At 38.0% G+C, this 19,168-nt stretch overlaps 1 protein-coding gene across 5 annotated transcripts in view; it reads right to left on the reverse strand.

The window, feature by feature from the left end:
• Positions 1-373: 373 nt before the first annotated feature.
• The window catches only part of LOC117168300 (pecanex-like protein 1), a 249,681-nt gene continuing 230,886 nt past the window's right edge, over positions 374-19,168 (reverse strand). For all 5 annotated transcript variants that reach the window (XM_033353848.1, XM_033353844.1, XM_033353845.1 and 2 more), the window contains one exon: positions 374-1,002. In XM_033353848.1, the coding sequence (XP_033209739.1) occupies positions 721-1,002 (282 nt within the window). In that variant the 3' untranslated portion in view covers positions 374-720. The remainder of the gene's footprint in view (positions 1,003-19,168) is intronic.

The raw sequence follows: 19,168 nt of genomic DNA on the forward strand, positions 1-19,168 counted from the left end.
CGGCACAAGCTTAAGACCAACTATAAATTCATGCCAATTTCAAATTTTAAACATAGAACATATATTTAAGACCATGTCATACTAACCTCAAAATATTTTTTCGATATAATTTTCGCAGCCTCTCTAGTTAACAAAATTGAGATACCGAGCTAGATATTTGGGGAATTAAATATTATATGCTACACCTTAATTTAAGAAAACCCTAAAAAATTCAAAATGTTTCCAAATGATTTTTTGTTGTTAAAATTTTGAAATATTTTGAGGTATAGATACAAATATTCATTAGTGTAGATTCGTATCGATGTGAGTTCTTGATAAATATATGTCGAAACATTATTTTTAGGTTATCATGACATAGCCTTAAAGCTGAATTTGAGTAAACATTAAATTTTAATGTTGTCTGTTTCTCGGGTAACATATACATAATAATATATTAGTTTAAGCCGAAACTAACTTCTTATTAACTTTTAGGTTTAATTTAAAGCTGTAACGAATTTGAAAGCTTATATATTTAATGTTTGATATCACATGATTTAAAAAAATAGTTTAACCAGTAGATTTCGATTGTACATAGAAGTTTTTAGTCATTGTAGTAATGATCTCACTTAATGCCTATTAGGCATTACAAACTTGTTGGTTCAGCGAGGTAGTTTTTATAAGATTGTTAAAAGTTCAAATTCTGATATTCAAGAAGATTGAATAAATCTGTGATTGTGAGTGCTATACTTCTGCTCCTAAGTCTTTCACACCCTGTTCTGAAATAGGAACGTATTTCTCATCAATTTTGACGAGCAGTATCACTTTGTCCACATGAGAGCGACGATTGGGATCTCTATGGTTGGGTGACCATCGATGAACGACGCAACCTTCCATACCTCTTTCCGGTACCCAATTTTGCCATCCAGATCTGCCTCCTAGTTGTCTTATTTTTTCATCTGGCCAGATAACATCTATTCGTCGTCCAAGGTTTATTGCATCGTACACCTGATTGGGATCTATAATCTGGAAGAAAATAAATTCCTTTAATAATTTAAAAAATTGTGATGTATACGTAAGCACGGTATTTTCTGACGTTGAACATGTATCCATTATGCACTGAAGAATGGATTAATATGCCAAATTTTGCGACGAAATAGCGCCTACTTGTATGTGTGTAAGTATGATTACCGGTATAATCTTGTACTAGCACATACTTGCTTCCCTTGAATCCTGACTATGCAATTGACTATCAAGTGCACAGTTATTTGGGGGTTGGAAAATTGTTCATCGTGTTGGGTGATTTATTGTTATACAAGTGACATATAATAGGTGTTTTCTACTTCTCAGGATTTTTAAATTATGTACAAAAAATAGCGAAGCTATCCTTTGCCTAGTGTGCGTTTTGATTGATGAATTGTTTATGTTACATATATGGTGCTGCAAAATTATTTAGCGTTTAGATAATTCAACTTACAAATCATCCCGAGTATGTACATCAGAACCAATCCTAATAGTGTTAAACCTCAAAGGTTTTATTAGCGATTATAATTAAGATTAAACTCTATCTAACCTTAAGTTATAAAAAGACGTGAGCCCATAAAAGCGAAACGGGATTTTCGAATTATTTTCTCATGAACTATTATTGATTTTTTTATTGGCTATTTCGCACTCCAAATAGTAATTCCCTCGAACCTTAGCACATTTTAATTTTCTTTAACTCGCTGAATCTCTCGAATTGTCTTTCTTTTGCTTGAATTTATTTCGTGAGTTTTAAAATGTGCATTATTTTTATATTTAAAATCAGCCTTATTTCAGAACTACAAGGAATAGATTTTCGAGTTCCCATGTAAGAATGTGTTGAAGAAACCTACTGTTTCTTACATTCTTTATAATTGCCTAGTTTTTATCTGATTAGCCTCGGTTTCTACAAGAATCAAAATCAGAACATCATCATTATATTAAAACTTTAAGGAATTGATTATTAAGTTCCCATATGAGAATAGGTTAACAAGAATCTATTTCCTTATGCTCTACATAATTGATGTTTCTGAATTTGGTGAATCTGTCTTTTCTTTAATATAAATTTCAATAAATGTACTCACTTAATCTTTTAAATGTTTGGGTCCTCCTGGACATTCCGTAGATAATCTAATTGATAATTTGCCTCGCACCTATGTAACTCTCGACCTGTCAGCAATTCGGAGCTGGTTAAAAGGAGTCAAGAGCCCGTCCTGGTACAACCATCTGTTGTGACCGGTATCAAGCGCAGAGTGATCTTCCTCGATTCATCCTAGTATCGAGTGTGTTTCACCATTCATCGGACCCGTCCATTCCCTCTTTTTCATTAAAGAATGCGCACGCGATTATCGATTTTTCTTCGATTCGCACTCTTTAAACGTAATAGCTATATTCTCAAAACACACCCACATACGTCACCGTTTTGGTTATGAATTCATGAGAGGTCAATCAGTAGCATAATATGAATACTCTTCTCCCAATCGGAATAATTATTTTTATTTATAATTTAAAATGTTTTCTAAACTGCTTCAGTGCATTGTACGACTTTGTAGTGAAATTAATCAAATATAGAAGGAAACAAAGCTGGTTAAAAAGGCGGTAGTATACCCTTATAATAAATAAATTACGGGTTTTTAGCTTGTTTTCTGATAAGTTTGTGTTTTTTAGACCGTTCGTAGACATACTGAAATATATATTGTTCTGGAGTTCATAATATAAATGGTTATTTTCTGGAATTCTACGTATATTGTGAACAATGAGGCGTAGAAGAAAGAGCAGGCCACTCATGATTATAAATAAACTGTACCTGATGCTTGATCCTTCTTCTTCAACTCACTGTTCACGGTTTGACATTGTTTGATATTGTAATGAAGTTCTCGAAACTGAGCCGATTACCTTGATTACACGCTAAGTAGGTGTTTGTTTACTTAGTAAATGTAACATGAATTACATTAGAACTTAATTTATTATTAATATTATTGAAACTGCATTCAAATAATTAAGCGGTGGGACATTTATCTATTCTAAAATGAAGAGGAGCGTACCGAATAGATCTGTATAAAAGTAAAGGGGGCAACCCGACAAAATATAAATAAAGCGCAAAATACTAGCAAACCCTTAGTGTGAGGGATCGGGGTCGACGGAAAACGCACCAGAAGAGGACCAGGACGACACATCCGTGGCGACGACGAATCCAGAATCCGGAATTCTCGGATCCCACAACACGACGTTACCGCCAACAGTACAACCTGTCTGACAGTTTATAAACATTGAGCAGACAGAAGCAGCCATTCACCAAAAACCATAAGTCGAAGGGCCGGAGACTGGCGAGACAACGCAACAAGTCCGCGTAACCACGGGACGTAGCGCCAATCAGATTTCATCACGGCTGTCGACCACATTCAACGCAAAGTAGGGGTTATTAGGACCACTGGTCAAACTCAAGCAGCACGGCACGGTAGTTCCACGGTCAATGACGAGTGGCAGCACCAGACGGACCATCGGGTAGTACCGAATGAACCCTGTATCGCCACGAGGGGAAGCAACCACTCATCGACCGAAAACTCAGGCAGCCATCTTGTCACTAGCAGCCATACGACTAATAGCAATCTCAGTAGTCCGTAGGACGGAACCAATCGGCAGGACGGACTCTAAAACGGGAGGGCACAGTATCGGAGGGCATCCATTTATCTTCGCCCGTTGATACCAGCCAATCGACGGCGGCCACATTTAAAGTTTATGAGTCCCGGTGGAAAACAGTGGCAAGATGACGGCACGAGTGAAGAACGGTAGAATCGGCTTGAGGACCAGTATAGACGAGTGAAACCGGACAACCGAAACCAAGAAAAAGGAAAAACATGGAAGTCTCGCATATGATGGCAGCAGCCAGGTGGCTACAAAGTAAGTGGGTGTTTTCTTGTCAATTCTAAGAGCCGTTCCCGCCTTGACGTCGATCCGTAGTTAGCCCGAATGATTGTCGCGTGTCTTCGGCATGGTTAGTGACAGCTCAACGGAAACCCCCACGTGACACGAAGCCTGGAGAAACGTTCGGCTCAAGGGCCAACAGTAATAAGTTGGGTCAAACGAATCTATCTGAACGACCATTCTAAGGGATTGCCTAGAAAAGTGAAAGTCGTAGAGCATGGCGCCGGTGTCTGCGGTGATTTTCTCACGCAATGCGCGGGTTCCCTGAATCGGGTTTCTCTTCGCGATTCAGTGGATTTTTGTTGTGCGTCCAGTAAGGCTAATTTTAAGAGGTTATAGGGTCGGACAGTGAATTTTAACGAAACAGGGATTTCTGTGATTCGTCTCCGCGTTTGTAAAAGTTAGGTTGTATTTGATTCCCGCGCGATTTGTGAAAGGTGAAATCCTAAAATTAATTTCCATTTTCTTTTGAATAATGTTAGGTCGCGATTTTTTGTATATAAATAAATTAGTGGAGATTAAGCATTACAAAATTCTGGATCTTAATGGTATTCAATTCTCTCTCTCGCCCACGAAAGCTACCGACCCCCCTTACACATGTTAAATCGGAGCTAGCAATCCTGTTAGACGACACCAGGGAACTGATGTCGAGGTTTCGATAGGAAGGACCCTATCTGGCGCCGATTAAAAATTAGAAGGAACCTCGAAGGTTGTTCGTGGGTCAGAAGTGTGTGACTCACGAACTCGGTTCATTCAGGTGTGACAGGCAGGTAAATGACAGCCGTCACGGACTGCTGCAACTGGGTGAGGTGTCTCAAATTGTGACACTGGGATACCGGGCGATCGATGAAAGTATGCAGCCTTATCCTTGCATGCGGGACTCTACAAGGATAGACGAACCCTTTTTCCTGGCTGCTTGTAGGAACAACAGGACAATCACTTGTCTAAACACACTGTGTAAGAACTTCACACCTATCCTAAATGATAGGATTGTTTGCACAATCGGATCTGTGTGGCATGAAATGTATGAACAACGCGACTGAAAAAAGACGTAGCAGGATGACGGCAGTACCTGCTCATGAGCCCACTCCTCTTTTACCTTACATTATTGGCACTATCTCTCGCACTTCATCATTCTGAAATGTATGTTCGCGGAAAACGTGGAAATCGAAGGCATTAAATTATGCATGTATTTTACAAGGATGATTTCAAAATCTATGCTAAAAATAAAGAGAAAGTACACCTAGCTCTAGAGATCACCATGGAATCCTCTAAGGATATTGGAGTGGATTTTGTGTTAGAAAAATGCGCCAAGATTTATTTGGGGAAACCAAAACTTAAAGGCATACCCGATTGTGCCTCAGAGCCGCATTCAGGATGTGACATCTATAAAGGACACTCTCTGAAGCAGGTACAAACGTGTCATCCGGCAGATTTAGTCTTCCGAACTGTCGGCGAGGAACAAAGTATCTGCAACGAACATGCTTACCGTCTCAGTAGTACTCTATTCACTTGGAGTGGTTCCATAGACGAAGAATGAGCTCAGAGATGAAAGATGAGCTCAGCGGAATATTAAATCTTTAATGACTTCACAAAAGGATTATTCTGGATACAGCACATATAGTCGCAAACAGACGGGACCCTCTTCTTAAATGGTCAAGACGAACGAAGAAGTGGGCAAAGGAGCGTTTCTGTACAAAGCAGCGGAGGAAGCTGCTGAAACACTTGGTCTTGACTTCAATATCATAGGTGAGCAAAATACATTAACTCTTATCTATCTCGAGTCCTCACCCATGAAAGTCCGGATTGAGAAAGAACAGGAGAAAAACTTCCGTGATCAGCTTCTCGACAAGAGAATGCACGATATCTTCCACACAAATGTGGAAGATCAGTCGATTTCGTGTGAACTGATGTTTGCTTTCCTTAAATCACTTGGATTGAAGCCGGGCACGGAGGGTTTCATTTTTGCATCTCAAGACGGTGTCATTACCACTGTAGGATATCGTTGCGACATTTCGAGCCAAGATATTCCCGATGACAATTGCAGAGCGTGTCATGCACACCCCGAGCATCTAGTACACATACTATGTAGTTGTCCAACTCATGCGAGAACGATCTACTATGCCTGACATAATTCTCCTTGACTTCGAGAACCGAACCATGTTTGTTATCAAATTTTCGGCACTCATAAAAAAAACATCATAGCTAAGCAGAATGGAAAAAAAGAGAGGTATAGAGATCTTATACTGGAGTTGCGACGGTTATACCCGGAATATTCTAATATAATCGTACCTATCATCGGCGCTCTTGATGGGCAAAGCGTTCACTGGTTAACAGCCTGAAATGCATCCCTGCGTGTCAACAAGATGCTAAGGCACTAGCGGGAAAATTCAGAATAGAGTATCCTTGGGTTGCTCCGTATCCTCAGGGTGCACGAGAGTGTTGCCGGATCATCGTATTATGTCCATCACAGACTGTATTTACCTATCTTAAGGTTGTGAGACGTGATTACGGCTAAAATTTTACCGCGATTTCGCTGGGAGCGGGTATATATATTGAAACCTTCGGTTTACATAGCAAGTCCGAAGATAGGTAACGTTAAGTGGGGTAGGCAGTCTTCACAGTACCTAATCGAGAGGGTGGATTGCACGGAAAAAGTACCTAGTCAGCGACTCGGCAGCAAACCGTGAGCAACAGCAGCTCTAGAGACCCGGGATAAAATAGAAAATTCACTCTCTATATCTAATTCTGAGTTCCAGTGTTGTATTTTAAATTATTTATCGGCATATCAGAGAGGTTCATCTCACTAACTGAGTTCGGATAGTTTTTCCTATCTCTCTAGGCTTACGGTGATACAGCTTCACTCGGAACAGACTTTCCGAAAACTTCGACGAGAACGCGTTTGAATGCGAAAATTTAACTTTGAGTCTACGTTTCTCTTCTCTACAGAGAGTTTCTCAGGGTGGACCTGGAAGCTCATTTCCTTGATCTGATTTTGCTTGCTCTCTCCAGAATAGAATCGATGCAAGTTCCCAAAGAAAGAAGAGAATTTTTCGAAAGAAGTACTTATTAAAATTCTATTGTTAATTTCCAAACAATAAAACGAAACATACTTGTATAAAAAAGTATTATATTTGAGATCTATATTATATGATTAATTTATTCTAAACTAATAGACCACGAATATGTCGAGCGAGTATGAGATAGAGTAGGCTTTTTGAATAAACCATTTTGTTCATATACACTACGAAGTGGATTATTATTTCTTCCTTATATAGGACACTTTTTTGCATCTTACTTGCATAATTATGTTTCATAGAAATATTATCTAGAATATTCACAATAAAAAATTAATTTAATTTATGTTTACAAAAATGTTACTTTAATAATTGTATTTATAAATAACTCCGAATATTTTTTTCTCAGGAGGTCGGCCATTGCGATTGCTTAAAAATGTTAAAAAGCTATCGGTTGGTTTTTAAATCATCTTGATTTTTTGTTTCTGGAGGCCTTGTTCACTTTTTTCCTAAATACATTTCATGTACGGATAAAATGTTAAATCAACTTAAAAAAATTTTTTAATTTGATTCGATTCAAAAGCAAGTTTACTTCTTTAACTTTCATTGTAAATTTAATAATGGGTGGAAAATACTAGAATTGAAAAAGGGAGGCTCTAGAGACAATGCGATTCGAGTTTCTTAATAACTAAATTTGCAGATACAGGTGAGAGGGGAGACAATTAGTCTTAAGGGGATATTAGGTTTATGGATTTTGGGAAGGCTCTTGGAGTGACAGCTGAGGAAGTACTGAGTACTTTAGTTCGGTAAGTAGAAATAAAGTTATTAAATTCTATATCAGAGAAGAAATGATTATTTTTATCTTTTAGAGTAGCAGTGTATTAAAATTTGGATGAGAACTAAAGTTCTTCAGCATTTAGGATATCAGACATTCTTTGTAGACACCATAACAACAACAATTCTTTTAGAGACAACAATTGTAACATTGCCTTTATCTGAATAAGTAAACATCACATATGGATTTCTTAGTTTAAATTCGTGAATTACATTATAATCAGGTGAAAATTAACATTTAAGTCGATTTTAATGTCTCATGAAAGAAATATGGTCCATGATAATTTGGGTAAATTGATTTTTAATGAAATTTTGAGATTCATCATCTAAGTCAAAAGTACCAGTCTCAATGAACCCGATAATATTGTGAACGTGCTGATTATTGATGTTATTAATATTAAACAAAAACTTAGAACAAATTTTAAAATCACAAAGATAATAGAATTTTTTAATAGAATCAACATTTTATGTTAAAGATTTCTTTCATATTTATAATTTTTAAAAGCAAACATACCTGATGCCTGCTCCAGACTAATTGTTTCCACTATTGACGGTATTTTATAAAAATGATCGACCTTTTTGTTTAAAATACTAAATAATATTATTGGAAAAAACGATTCAAATACAAAGATAGTTTATCCATTGTCTCCCCTCTAACCGACATCTGCTAATTCAGTTATGTAGAACCTCAAATCTTATTGTCTAAAAAATCCCCCTTTTCAGTTATATTTTTCTTCCGTTTTGTTGTTGACATAATTACAGTTGTACTTAACGATCAAATTCAATTTCTATTTCCTGAAACTTTCAGTTCTTACAATCTAATATCAAATTTACCATAAAAGTTGAAGAAAATTAAAAAGAAAAAGTTCAGATCATTTACAAAACCAACTAATAACTTCTCGAAATTGTTTAACAATCTCAAAGACCCATTTCCCAAACAAAAAATATACTTAGTTGTTTATAAATACATTAGCACTCTCTGTGCCGTTTCTTATGTAGGTGAGACTGGTCGAACTATAGAGATCCGTGATCGTGAATACAGGGATTGGAATTCCCATTCGGATAAGTTCAACTCTTTGGCAAATAAAGAATAAAACCTGCTCTTTAAATCTAAATCAAGAGCATGATTAAATATTACGGAATTGTTTCGTATTCATAAAAAATATCTATTCGCTTATGCAATAGAAATTTTAAGAAGCCAAACGTTCATTTTTCTAAAATAATTTGTGGCTTTGAAGCTAAATATTTTTTGACTCGTTCATTAAAAATATTTGAACGTAGACGGATTCGATGCAAATTTCGCTAATCTTTCAAATGATTCTACTTACAAAGTCGAATATCTAGTTTCTATACAAATATTTGTCTTAGAAGTGCATTATGAATTTATAAACGTTTTATCTGGGGAAAAATTTTTGTTGTTCCTTTCTTTCCATGGGAGTTTACAGGAACTTTAAAAATATGTTGATTCTAAGACTCTCCCGAGCAGGAAGTTGAAATGGCCGAAGCCTCTAATAACATGGAAGAGCCTTACTTTCGCACAGCTGACTAGCAACGCCATCGTGAGAGTTGTTACATAGGGTTAGCCAGAGGCCTGTCTAAACCCAAGCAAACTGGACAAGCTCAGGGAAGAAATCACTGAAGAGATTAACGCTTTACCCCACAGAGGGCGCGCCCTCAGTTTCGACATTCTCGTCAGGTTGAGAGCCATCAGAGTGCAGGCTGCCGACATCTGATCGATGGACAGGCTGGTGAAGAATACATAATCGTTTAGGCTCAAATAGCATCTAAACGTGAAGATCTAGGAGACTGAATGGCCACAAAGGTACCACAGAGCGACCACGCAATTGAATCATTACTTGTTAAATCATGTTTTTACTTGCTCCCTGTTAGGATTTTTATTCTAGCTGACTTTTTCTTTGATTTGTAATTTGTAACAGGTATGTTTGCTTTTTCTATTGATCTTCCGTTATTTCACTCTTATCAATATTTATAACCATTTCCATTATCAAGGAAACCAGTTATACAAAGAACATTCTAAAAAAAGGCCGAGTCGTCTTTTGGCGTAAGTCAATTTAGTTAAAATCCAAGCTAATATTAGTTGTAAAATAGATAAAAAAGGAAAAAAGTCCCAATTTAAAATATTGTATATCACTTCTCTGTAAAAATAAAAAATTGAGCAAGATGAAAAGACATCCTGCGCACATAATATTGACAATAAAAGTGACTGTCAAGAAGTATCAACTGACCTATCATACAATAAAAAGGTAGAAAAGGGCACCAATTTAATTAAAAAGCAGTATAACAGATGAAATTTTGAAAGGTTGTTGAGAAGTAGCAGAATCGGAGCGAAGGAAGCGACAAGGCAATGGAGAGAGCGTCCAGTGCAAGTGAATGGGAGGATCTCTTGAAGAGGAAAAGGGACGGCAAAGAGAGTCTGGAGAAAAGCGCGCTAGAGAGTCCCTTTAAACAAAGCGTACGAACACGTAGGTCACCCCCCACCCCTCCGCCTAAAAATTGAGGGGCAAATGGAAAAGGAGGCTCATAGGGTGCTGATAGGCGAGGTCAGAGGGTTGAGGAACGAAGTAAGGGGGGCTATGGAGCAGATGAAAATTATGAGGGAGGACCTGAGGGTAAGGAATGAAAGATGGGAAAAGGAGGTTAAAGAGCTAAGAGAAAAAGTAGAAGGGCTGCAGAAGGAGGCGATATCGGTAAGGAAGGAAAATGAGGATAAAATGAATGAGATGGAAAAAGAAATTAGGGTGTGGAAGGAAAAGGCGGAAAAAAGGATTGAGAAGGTGCAGGGCAGGTCGGGAATGGAAGTAGTTGACAGGGGGAGGGCGAGAATCAAGGTATATGGGAGAGGGTGAAGAATATGATAGAAGGCAGATAGGAGAAATAATATAGTAATAAGAGGATTAAAGCTAAAGAGCAGAAAAATAAGGGAGGGGTGGAAGCGCCACTACAGAGCATAGTGTGGGTTAAAGCCAAGGTAAGGAAATTCAGGATGGAGGGATGGAGAAGGTAGGGTATCAGGAAATAAAAATAGATGAGAAAATGTGAGTATGGGACGAGGAGAAGAAAGTGTTTAAGGATGTGTATGGAGATCTGTTTCGTAGGAAATGGGGGGGGGCAGTATAACAGAGTGGAGGAGTGATAAAGGCGCTGTACTGGAACGTAGCAGGGGTAAAGAAGAAAGATCAAGATTTCTAGAGGTATATTCAGGAATTTGATGTGAGTGGACTGGTAGAGAATTGGGTAGAGAGAAAGGAATGGGATAGAGTAGAGCCAAAGTTGTTTAGGGGGTATAGGTGTAGGCTACAGGAGGCGGTCAGAGTAAAGAGGAAAGGAAGGGCTAGTGGGGAAATTAAAACAGGGGTTAGGGCTGGATTATAGGAAGAAGTTCATGGTGAGGGAGTGGGGGAGGGCGCGCAAATGAGGATAGTAAAAATAGGAGGGTTAACGTATAAATTTGTGACTTTGTACAATAAGGGTGAGACAGAAAGGGTTACAGAATGGGTGGAAGACTTACTATGAGAGAGAGAGAGAGTGAAGGGTATGGTGGTACTGGGTGGGAAGGGCGCCTGTAACGGTAAGGGTAAAGCTCCGAAAGGAAATTTAAGGATAAGATAAGAAATAAAGAGGGGGACATTCTAAGAGACTGGGTAGAGGATAGAGGCTGGGCGGTGGCGAATGGTATAGTAACAGGGGACGAAGAGGGAAAATGCACGTATTTAAGTAAGATGGGGGTATCGGTGATAGACTATGGGATCATGAATATGCAAGGGTAGAAGGAGATGGAGAAATTCGCATGGGAGCATCTAAAAGAGAAATTGAACGGTTGTGTGAAAAAGAAGGTTATTAGTAAGAAGAAGAAAGGAATGGTGAAGCCGTGGTGCGATAGGAAGAAGAAAGAGTTGGAAAAGGAGTTGAGAAGTGTGAAGACAGAAGGGGACGTGTGGAAGATAATTAATAGATTTAGGAAACGTAGGCTGCGGACAAGTGAGAAAATAGGGAGTGACAAATGGAGAAAATTCTTTAAAGATTCATTTCAGGGATCAGATACACGCAAGAGAGATGATGGGATTAGAAGAACGAGGGAGGTAGATGGAGAGGAGCTGATTGACGAGAAGATAAAGCAGCACATGAGGAAGTTGAAAAAATCTAAGGCATCAGGGTTGGACGGGGTAGAGAACAAAGTGTGGTTATTGGCACACCAGCGGTAAGTGAGAGGCTGAAGGGGGTAGTGAAGAAAGTATGGAGGGGGGATGGATTCCCAATAGGTGGAGGGGGGCGTTTGATTGTACCATTGTATAAGAAAGAGGATAGGGAGAGGCAAGAAAATTATAGAGGAATTATGCTAATGAAGACGGCGTACAAAATATAAGCGATGGTGTTGGCAGGTAGACTGCGAAAGGATTTTGAGGGGAAAGCAATATTGCCGGAGACGCAGGCGGGCTTTAGGGAGGGAAGGAGTACTATTGACAATATTTCTGTCTTGCAGCACGTAGTGGATAGAAAACTAATCAAAAAGGGTGCTAAAGTGTACGCGTTTTTTGTAAATCTAAAAGGCGGTTTCCCTTCGGTAGATAGGGGGAGGTTGTCGGAGGCAATGGAAGAGAGAGAAGTAGAGAGGATATGGTCACTCGCATATGCACATGACATATTGCTGCTAGCAAAGAGCGAAGACGCTTTAAAGGATATGATGAAAAGGCTGAGAAGATACTTGGACGAAAATTGGTTAGAGTTAAATTCGGACAAGTCGAAGGTTAAGATGTTCAGGAAAGGAGGTGGGAGAGATAAGGAAGAGGTGTGGAAGTGGGAGGGAAAAGCGAAAAGAAGGTGAAACAGTCTGTGTGCCTAGGCATCCTGCTTAGGAGGAATGGGGGAGTGGACGGTCATATAAAAGAGAGGGTGATAAGGGCAAATGTGGTGCTAAGGCAGGTATGGGGGCTAGGGAAGAGGTTGTTCGCAGATGATTTTGTAAGGAGCATGAAATTGTTTGATTCGCTTGTGATAAGTGTCTTATTTTACGGAGTGGAGAGTTATGCAAAGTGAACACTGGAGTTTGAAAGGAATATGCCGAACTATATTGTCAGGAGGGAGATAAGAAAAACGAGTTTTGGGATTATAACGAAGAGTCGAGCATGTAAAGATGAGGAGAAAATTTTGGAAGAGGGGGAAGTAAGCTGGTTAGGGAGTGTTGGTGGTAGAAGGAGAAAAGAAGTAGAATTGCGAAGATGGAGGTGGAAAGGGGAACGTATTTTAGAACGAATAGACTGCAGATCGATGAAGTGAGAAGAATGGAGAGGAGACAATAAGATAGTCAAGGTTTGACAGGAGTTATGTGTGGATTATGCCAATGGAGGGAGCGCAATTTTTGTGTGACATTAGTCGGAGTGTCAAGAGGTGGAAAGCAGTGGGATAAGCATGGAGGTATTCTTGCATGAAAGGGGGGGGGGGCAAAAGGGCAGTAGTATAGATGACGGGGTTCTTGGGTAAGATGAAGAAGAAGGTTTAGGTGTTAGCCGCAGAGGCAACGGATGGCAATGCGAGGCACAGCGAGAAAATAGAGACATGCTTTCGAGGCGAGACGAGGAAGGCTAGGCTATAAAAGCAAGTGGATTAGATACAAGGTGTGGATGCATGTTAATTTTTAAGAGGTAGTTGTAAGAAAATTCTGTAAAAAATGGTAGTGTAAGTTAAGGCCAGTAGGCCGAAAAGTAAACGTTTATCTACTCCATTAATTTTCATCTCTACATAATTTTAATAAATTATGAATATGTTGACACCTTCTTTATAATGTTCTTTACATTACTGGTGTCCCTGATGAAGGAAAATTTGTATATCCGCAACTTCATTTTCTTGTTAATTGTAGCAAATATGATATCATCCCTGGCAATATTACTTTGTCGTCTAAATATATCTACAATCTGTATCCATGCATGTATGCTCGCACCCATGTATGGACCACGTGGACGGCTAGAAAGAAACGCTGAAAATTCTTGAAGGGCTTGTGTAAAAAAGTTTTTAAAGAGTGCACGTGCAAATGCAAAGTCTATTTATTACTTTAAGACATTTTCGAATTTTCTAGCACGCTGGGTGCAACTTCAATAAATTAATTAAAGTGGCCAAAAAAGCGTTTTTGACCGTTTGACCTCAATTTTCTAAATATCCTGATGTCGTAGGTAATTTATGAGACTAGATTCATTTTCAGCGCCAAAAAATCTATCGAAAACGTCTAGTCACTTTATATTCAAAAAATTCACGTCACGTGGTGTTATCATTGTACCAGACATGTTCATGTAGGAGCTTTGGCTCCTATTTTGACTGCCAGTATTCCGCGATTAGAGCTTGCGCAGCCTTACTATTAGCTAAGCTTTTGAAATAAGTTCAAAAAGAAATTAAATTACAAAATAATTCCATATATTGTTTGACAGACTCGATTATGGTATTATCGTGGATAAGTAAACTACCATCCACCTGCCCTTAATTTGTAGCAAGTAGAGTCTCTTTTACCTTCATTTTTATAACAAGCATACAAAGAGGAAAGGAAAAATGCCTGGCTTATTCAAAAAAGATCAGAGCCAAGATAAAACGAAACGAAGTTGATCTCAATGCCAATAAATTAAACAAACCCTCCTTGGAAAAACTCTCGGATGTATAAACTGAATAAGAAAATTGGATGGACAAGACAGAATGCGTCCCGCGTTTAGTGTGTGATTGAAAGCAATACCTATACCAGCAGTTCGATAACACAGCCCGCGATGCGTTAGCGCGTCGTGTCGCGCTTCATCCGAACTGCTGGTATACCAGCATCAAACGGTATGCGTCCCCCGCGTAGGATTACTCTGGTCTCACATCCGCAGAAGCAAGGTTGTCAGGACACTGGTACGTCGTGCGTTCGCTAGCCTAATCAAGCTGGTACTAGAAGAAAAGAACGACCATAGTTCCATTTTCGAACCGATAGATATTGGTTCTATGGTATCTGGTACCCGCCTTCACTCAGATTTTTTTCCGTGTATGCTTCTGACACAAGAAAAATTCAGAAAGCTTCAAATATCGTCAAGAAGTACATACGAGCGACTGCAACAATCTGCAACAATTTGTCTGTTTCGCGATTTTATATCATACGCAGTCAAGGGAGACGCGGACTTCTAAATCTCCAGTGTCTACATAAACGAATTGTTCTGAGTACAGCTTACATGGCAGAGATCCTCTCCTAAAATTGGTAAGAACCACAAGATGATTGGCAAAGAAGTATTCTTTTACAAAGACGTAGAGGAGGCGGCCGAGACCCTTGGCCTGAATTTTAACATCAGAAGTGATGAAAGTGCATTACTCCATCAAGATGCGTTACTTCTAAAAGTCAAAGTAAAGAAAGCAGAGATTGGAAAATTCCGCTAACAGCTGTCTAACAAGAAAATACACGAAAACTTTCACAGAAATGTGGAAGGATAGTCCTCGTCAAAAAACCAAACTTTTGCTTCTCTAAGATAAGGGTTTAACTCAGATACAGAATGACTGCACACAACATATTTGGTTAAAGTAATTCTGTTTGTGATCGGTGTCCTAGGAGGTGCGCAGCTATCACTGGTTCGTAACCTTACAGCCATACTTACGTGCCAAAACCATGATAAGGAACTTGCGAGATGAATGCAGAAAGCTGTCATTCTTCGGTCGCTTCGTCTCCTGAAGACATACGAGGGTTTCGCCGACTTGTCATTGTGATTTCATCGTGCCCTGTGACTACTCATCTCACCCCAAATGTTTGAGATACTAGTTTACCGTAAGGTGAACCATTTTGCTTTAAGGTCAAAATGGTCAAGGTCACTGGCCCTCAAGCCTACTAAAACATTTCTTCATCCACAAATCCTCAAATCTTTAAAGAAAACAGCTTCTAGAGGATTTTTCAAGACCTTCAGAAGGCGATTCTCAGAAATTAAAAACTATCTTTTCAAGCGTAAAAATGTCCGCTCTTTCCCAATTCCGTGTAAAAAATAGGGGTTCCCATTTAAAAAACTGACTTTGACCTGACTGAAATGACCCCGAAAATCGACCCCAAAGTCACAATTGTGAATACAGTCATATGTCCCCCATTTTCCTGAACCACTTTTGTCGCAATAATTTTTTCGTATCTGACTGGCCAGCAGAGGTATTTGCGGGCGTCAATTAAAAAGGGCCCACTTAGTATGATTAAAAGTTTGTTATGAGGAAAACCGCAGGATTTCGCTGAGAGCGGAGGCGAATCTGAAAAACTGCAGCCGCTACGAGCGAAATTGTGGTGAAATTTTAGCTGTAACCATTTCTTACCACCGTGAGATAGGTGGTTATAGTCTGTGATAGACTTGACACGATGATCTGGCAAAACTCTCGTGGACCCCGATGACACGGAGCGATTCAACGACGACCGCCTTCTTTATTTTGCCCGCTCTTGAAATGTCAACATGAAACCCGCCGTGCTCGAATTCAATTCAGATAATTTATGGAAAGCAAACGTTAGATCATACGTCAACTGATCCTCCACATTTCGGTGGAAGATGCCGTGCATCCTCTTGTCGAAGAGCTGTTCACAGAAGTTTTCCTTCTGCGTTTTCTTAATCCAGGCTTTCAGGAGTGATTACTCAAGACAGAGAAGATTTGATGCATGTTGCTTAACACTAATATTAAAGTCAAGGCCGGGTGTTCCATATAAAACTTCAAATGCCGAGTTACATATGAATAAAGTTACAAATGAAGCTTCACGCAAGAAGATAGATACAGATTAAACTACGAGTATTTGAAGTTCATACCTCATTATCTAAAATATCTGAACTTTTAAACGTATAATTAAAATCTCAACATTTCTAATTTTTAGACGACTTAAATTCACTTAAAATAATTGACATTTTCATAGATTTTAGTATAGAGAAGTTTAATTATCACAACTCTTTGTAATTAAAAATGTTCTAGTCTCAAATTAAGTTCGGATTCGTTTAATTTTCAATGTTCCGTAGGACTTTTTTTATTTTTAATGTTTCCTATTTTAAATTACTTTATTCTGAACGTTTTCTTTAGAATAATTCGAGATCAAGGGCCTACTTCGAATTTATAATTATTTAAATTAAAAAGTTAAAAAATGTAATTCTTTGATTGTGAATACTTTAAATTGTGTAATTGATTTCAACTTTCATGTTAAATTTCAGAATTCAATAAATCATAAAGGTATTTTGTATAACTGATTTCAAACTTGCTCCTAATACTGTAAAGTTCAAAAGGGCGAATCTAACATGTCGGTCCCAATATTTTAGAAATTTCGGATATTTTTTTGATTTTTGTAAAGATATTTTGTGTCACTAATTTCATATTTGACATTAACATTTTTAAATTTTAATTTCAGAATCGCTATATAAAAAACGGAATTTTTACTTGTTTAAACAAAACTTGTTCAAGCAATATGAATCAACCTGTGAGCTACAGCAAAACTGATTGCTCCATTTGATGTGTTGAAAAAAATTACATAAAGTCCATGTGTCGAGTAATACTTTTCTCTGCCCCATTTATTACGTATTATAAATAAATTCGGAAATGGTGTTGCACAATGCAATTATTTATTCACACCATAAAACAAATTGAGTCCGCATAAAAAATGGTCCAGATGGAATCTATGTAATTCAGATGAATATTTTCTATATTCAGTGACATCTTTACTGCTTTTTTGAAATACTATGTCGTGCAGATCCCCTCTCTCTCTCTTCCTCTCTCTCCGTCTTTCTCTCTCCGCCCTTTTCTCCTTCTCGATCTCCAACTCTTCCTTTCTCCGTCAACTACCTCTCTGTGTGATCGTTCCGTTCCTTTGCAGAAAGATGAGGTGATCGTGGGGAAGTAAATCATTTCGTAATCCCACAAACACAAAAATCACAAACACGTTGCACAGAGACACACACTTAAATTTTGAGATCAAGTTAATACATACGATCGAAATTTCTTAATCGGATTTCTGTTAATATAAAAGGATAGTTTTCGAAGTAGAAAAATATAGACATCCGCTCTGTTTCAAATCACGAAGAAAACTTAAAAAGCATTTACAGAGGTCCTCCAGTTTATGCTAAGCGAGCATTATCTGTTTATGAGGGACCTTATTTATGTCTTTTTTGTGTTCTTTAACGATCATTACAAACGGACGTATAGTTTGACCTTGATAAACCGCTTTGCACTTTTGAACTTTGCACCAAATGCCATAAACAATATCGCTATTTTGCAATTTATTTCATTCATCTTTAGTGGGCTTCAAGACCAACGTAAGATCTCTTTGGTTTTTAAATACCGCAGTTACGTTATAATGCCCGAGAACTCTTGCAATTCACTCAGATAGACCTTCAACATTTGCAATGCTAATAAAATACCTAATTTCCGCATTTTAAACAATTTTTTAACTCTACGTTGTTCAATTTGGTCCAAAATATGTAATCTAAAATTTATATTCTCTATAACAAATTTTTTCGGATAAAAATTATCACGAAGTGTGTCTTCCACTAATTGCAAATTTTCTTGACGAAACTGTTTATCCTAAAGAAAAATGGCTCTGTCAATGATATTTTATTCTTTTTCTAGCATGAATTTAATCTCATAATCATTTGAATTAAAAACTTACAGAACGTTTTCTACTTCGTTTTCCGGAAGAGCGACTAAAATTTCGTCAACATAACGGACATACAACCGTACTTCGAAACCTATTTTCAGTAAAACACCCGTTTCCAGGTCGTTCTTAACTATGTTTGCTATATCTTATATATCTATATACTATATCTATATACTAAATACTATATAGTATATACTATATCTATATACTATACTACATCTTAACTACGAACTGCCTCGACTAAGGTCCGTCCAATCAGCACCGCCACCTACGAAAACTCAATAAAATTATTATAATGCAATAAACAATGAGTGGAGATTATTTTGCTTTTTTTTGCTCTATGATGACATACACTACCAATAGCTACCCTTCCACGTGAAGATATGCAGCGGAACATATATGTGTGAAAAACCGATAAAAAATAATAAAACTTAGAAGAAACTGTTAGTTGATATTTTCTTGCTCTTTTTTTGCTCTCTGATAATATATAGTACGTTCTCCAAAAATTAACCCTAAGTCATACATACTCAACCCTCGTCATCAAAAACGTTTTGAAAGTTGAAAAACCACCTTGAACAATGTAAAAATTATTTAGGACCCAAAATTAATAACATGAAACCCTCCTCTCGTCATCCTAATGTTTTAACAGTTGGAGAAGCACCTTGAAAAATGTAAAAATTATTTAGAACTCCAAATTAATTACATGGTACTTGAAAATTTCCCTCTCATTATAATTTCCGCAAAACTACCCTTCCACGTTACGTATGAAGCATAACAT

The sequence above is a fragment of the Belonocnema kinseyi genome, chromosome 2, assembly GCF_010883055.1.
Source record: "Belonocnema kinseyi isolate 2016_QV_RU_SX_M_011 chromosome 2, B_treatae_v1, whole genome shotgun sequence".
In the NCBI taxonomy this organism is placed as follows: domain Eukaryota; kingdom Metazoa; phylum Arthropoda; class Insecta; order Hymenoptera; family Cynipidae; genus Belonocnema; species Belonocnema kinseyi.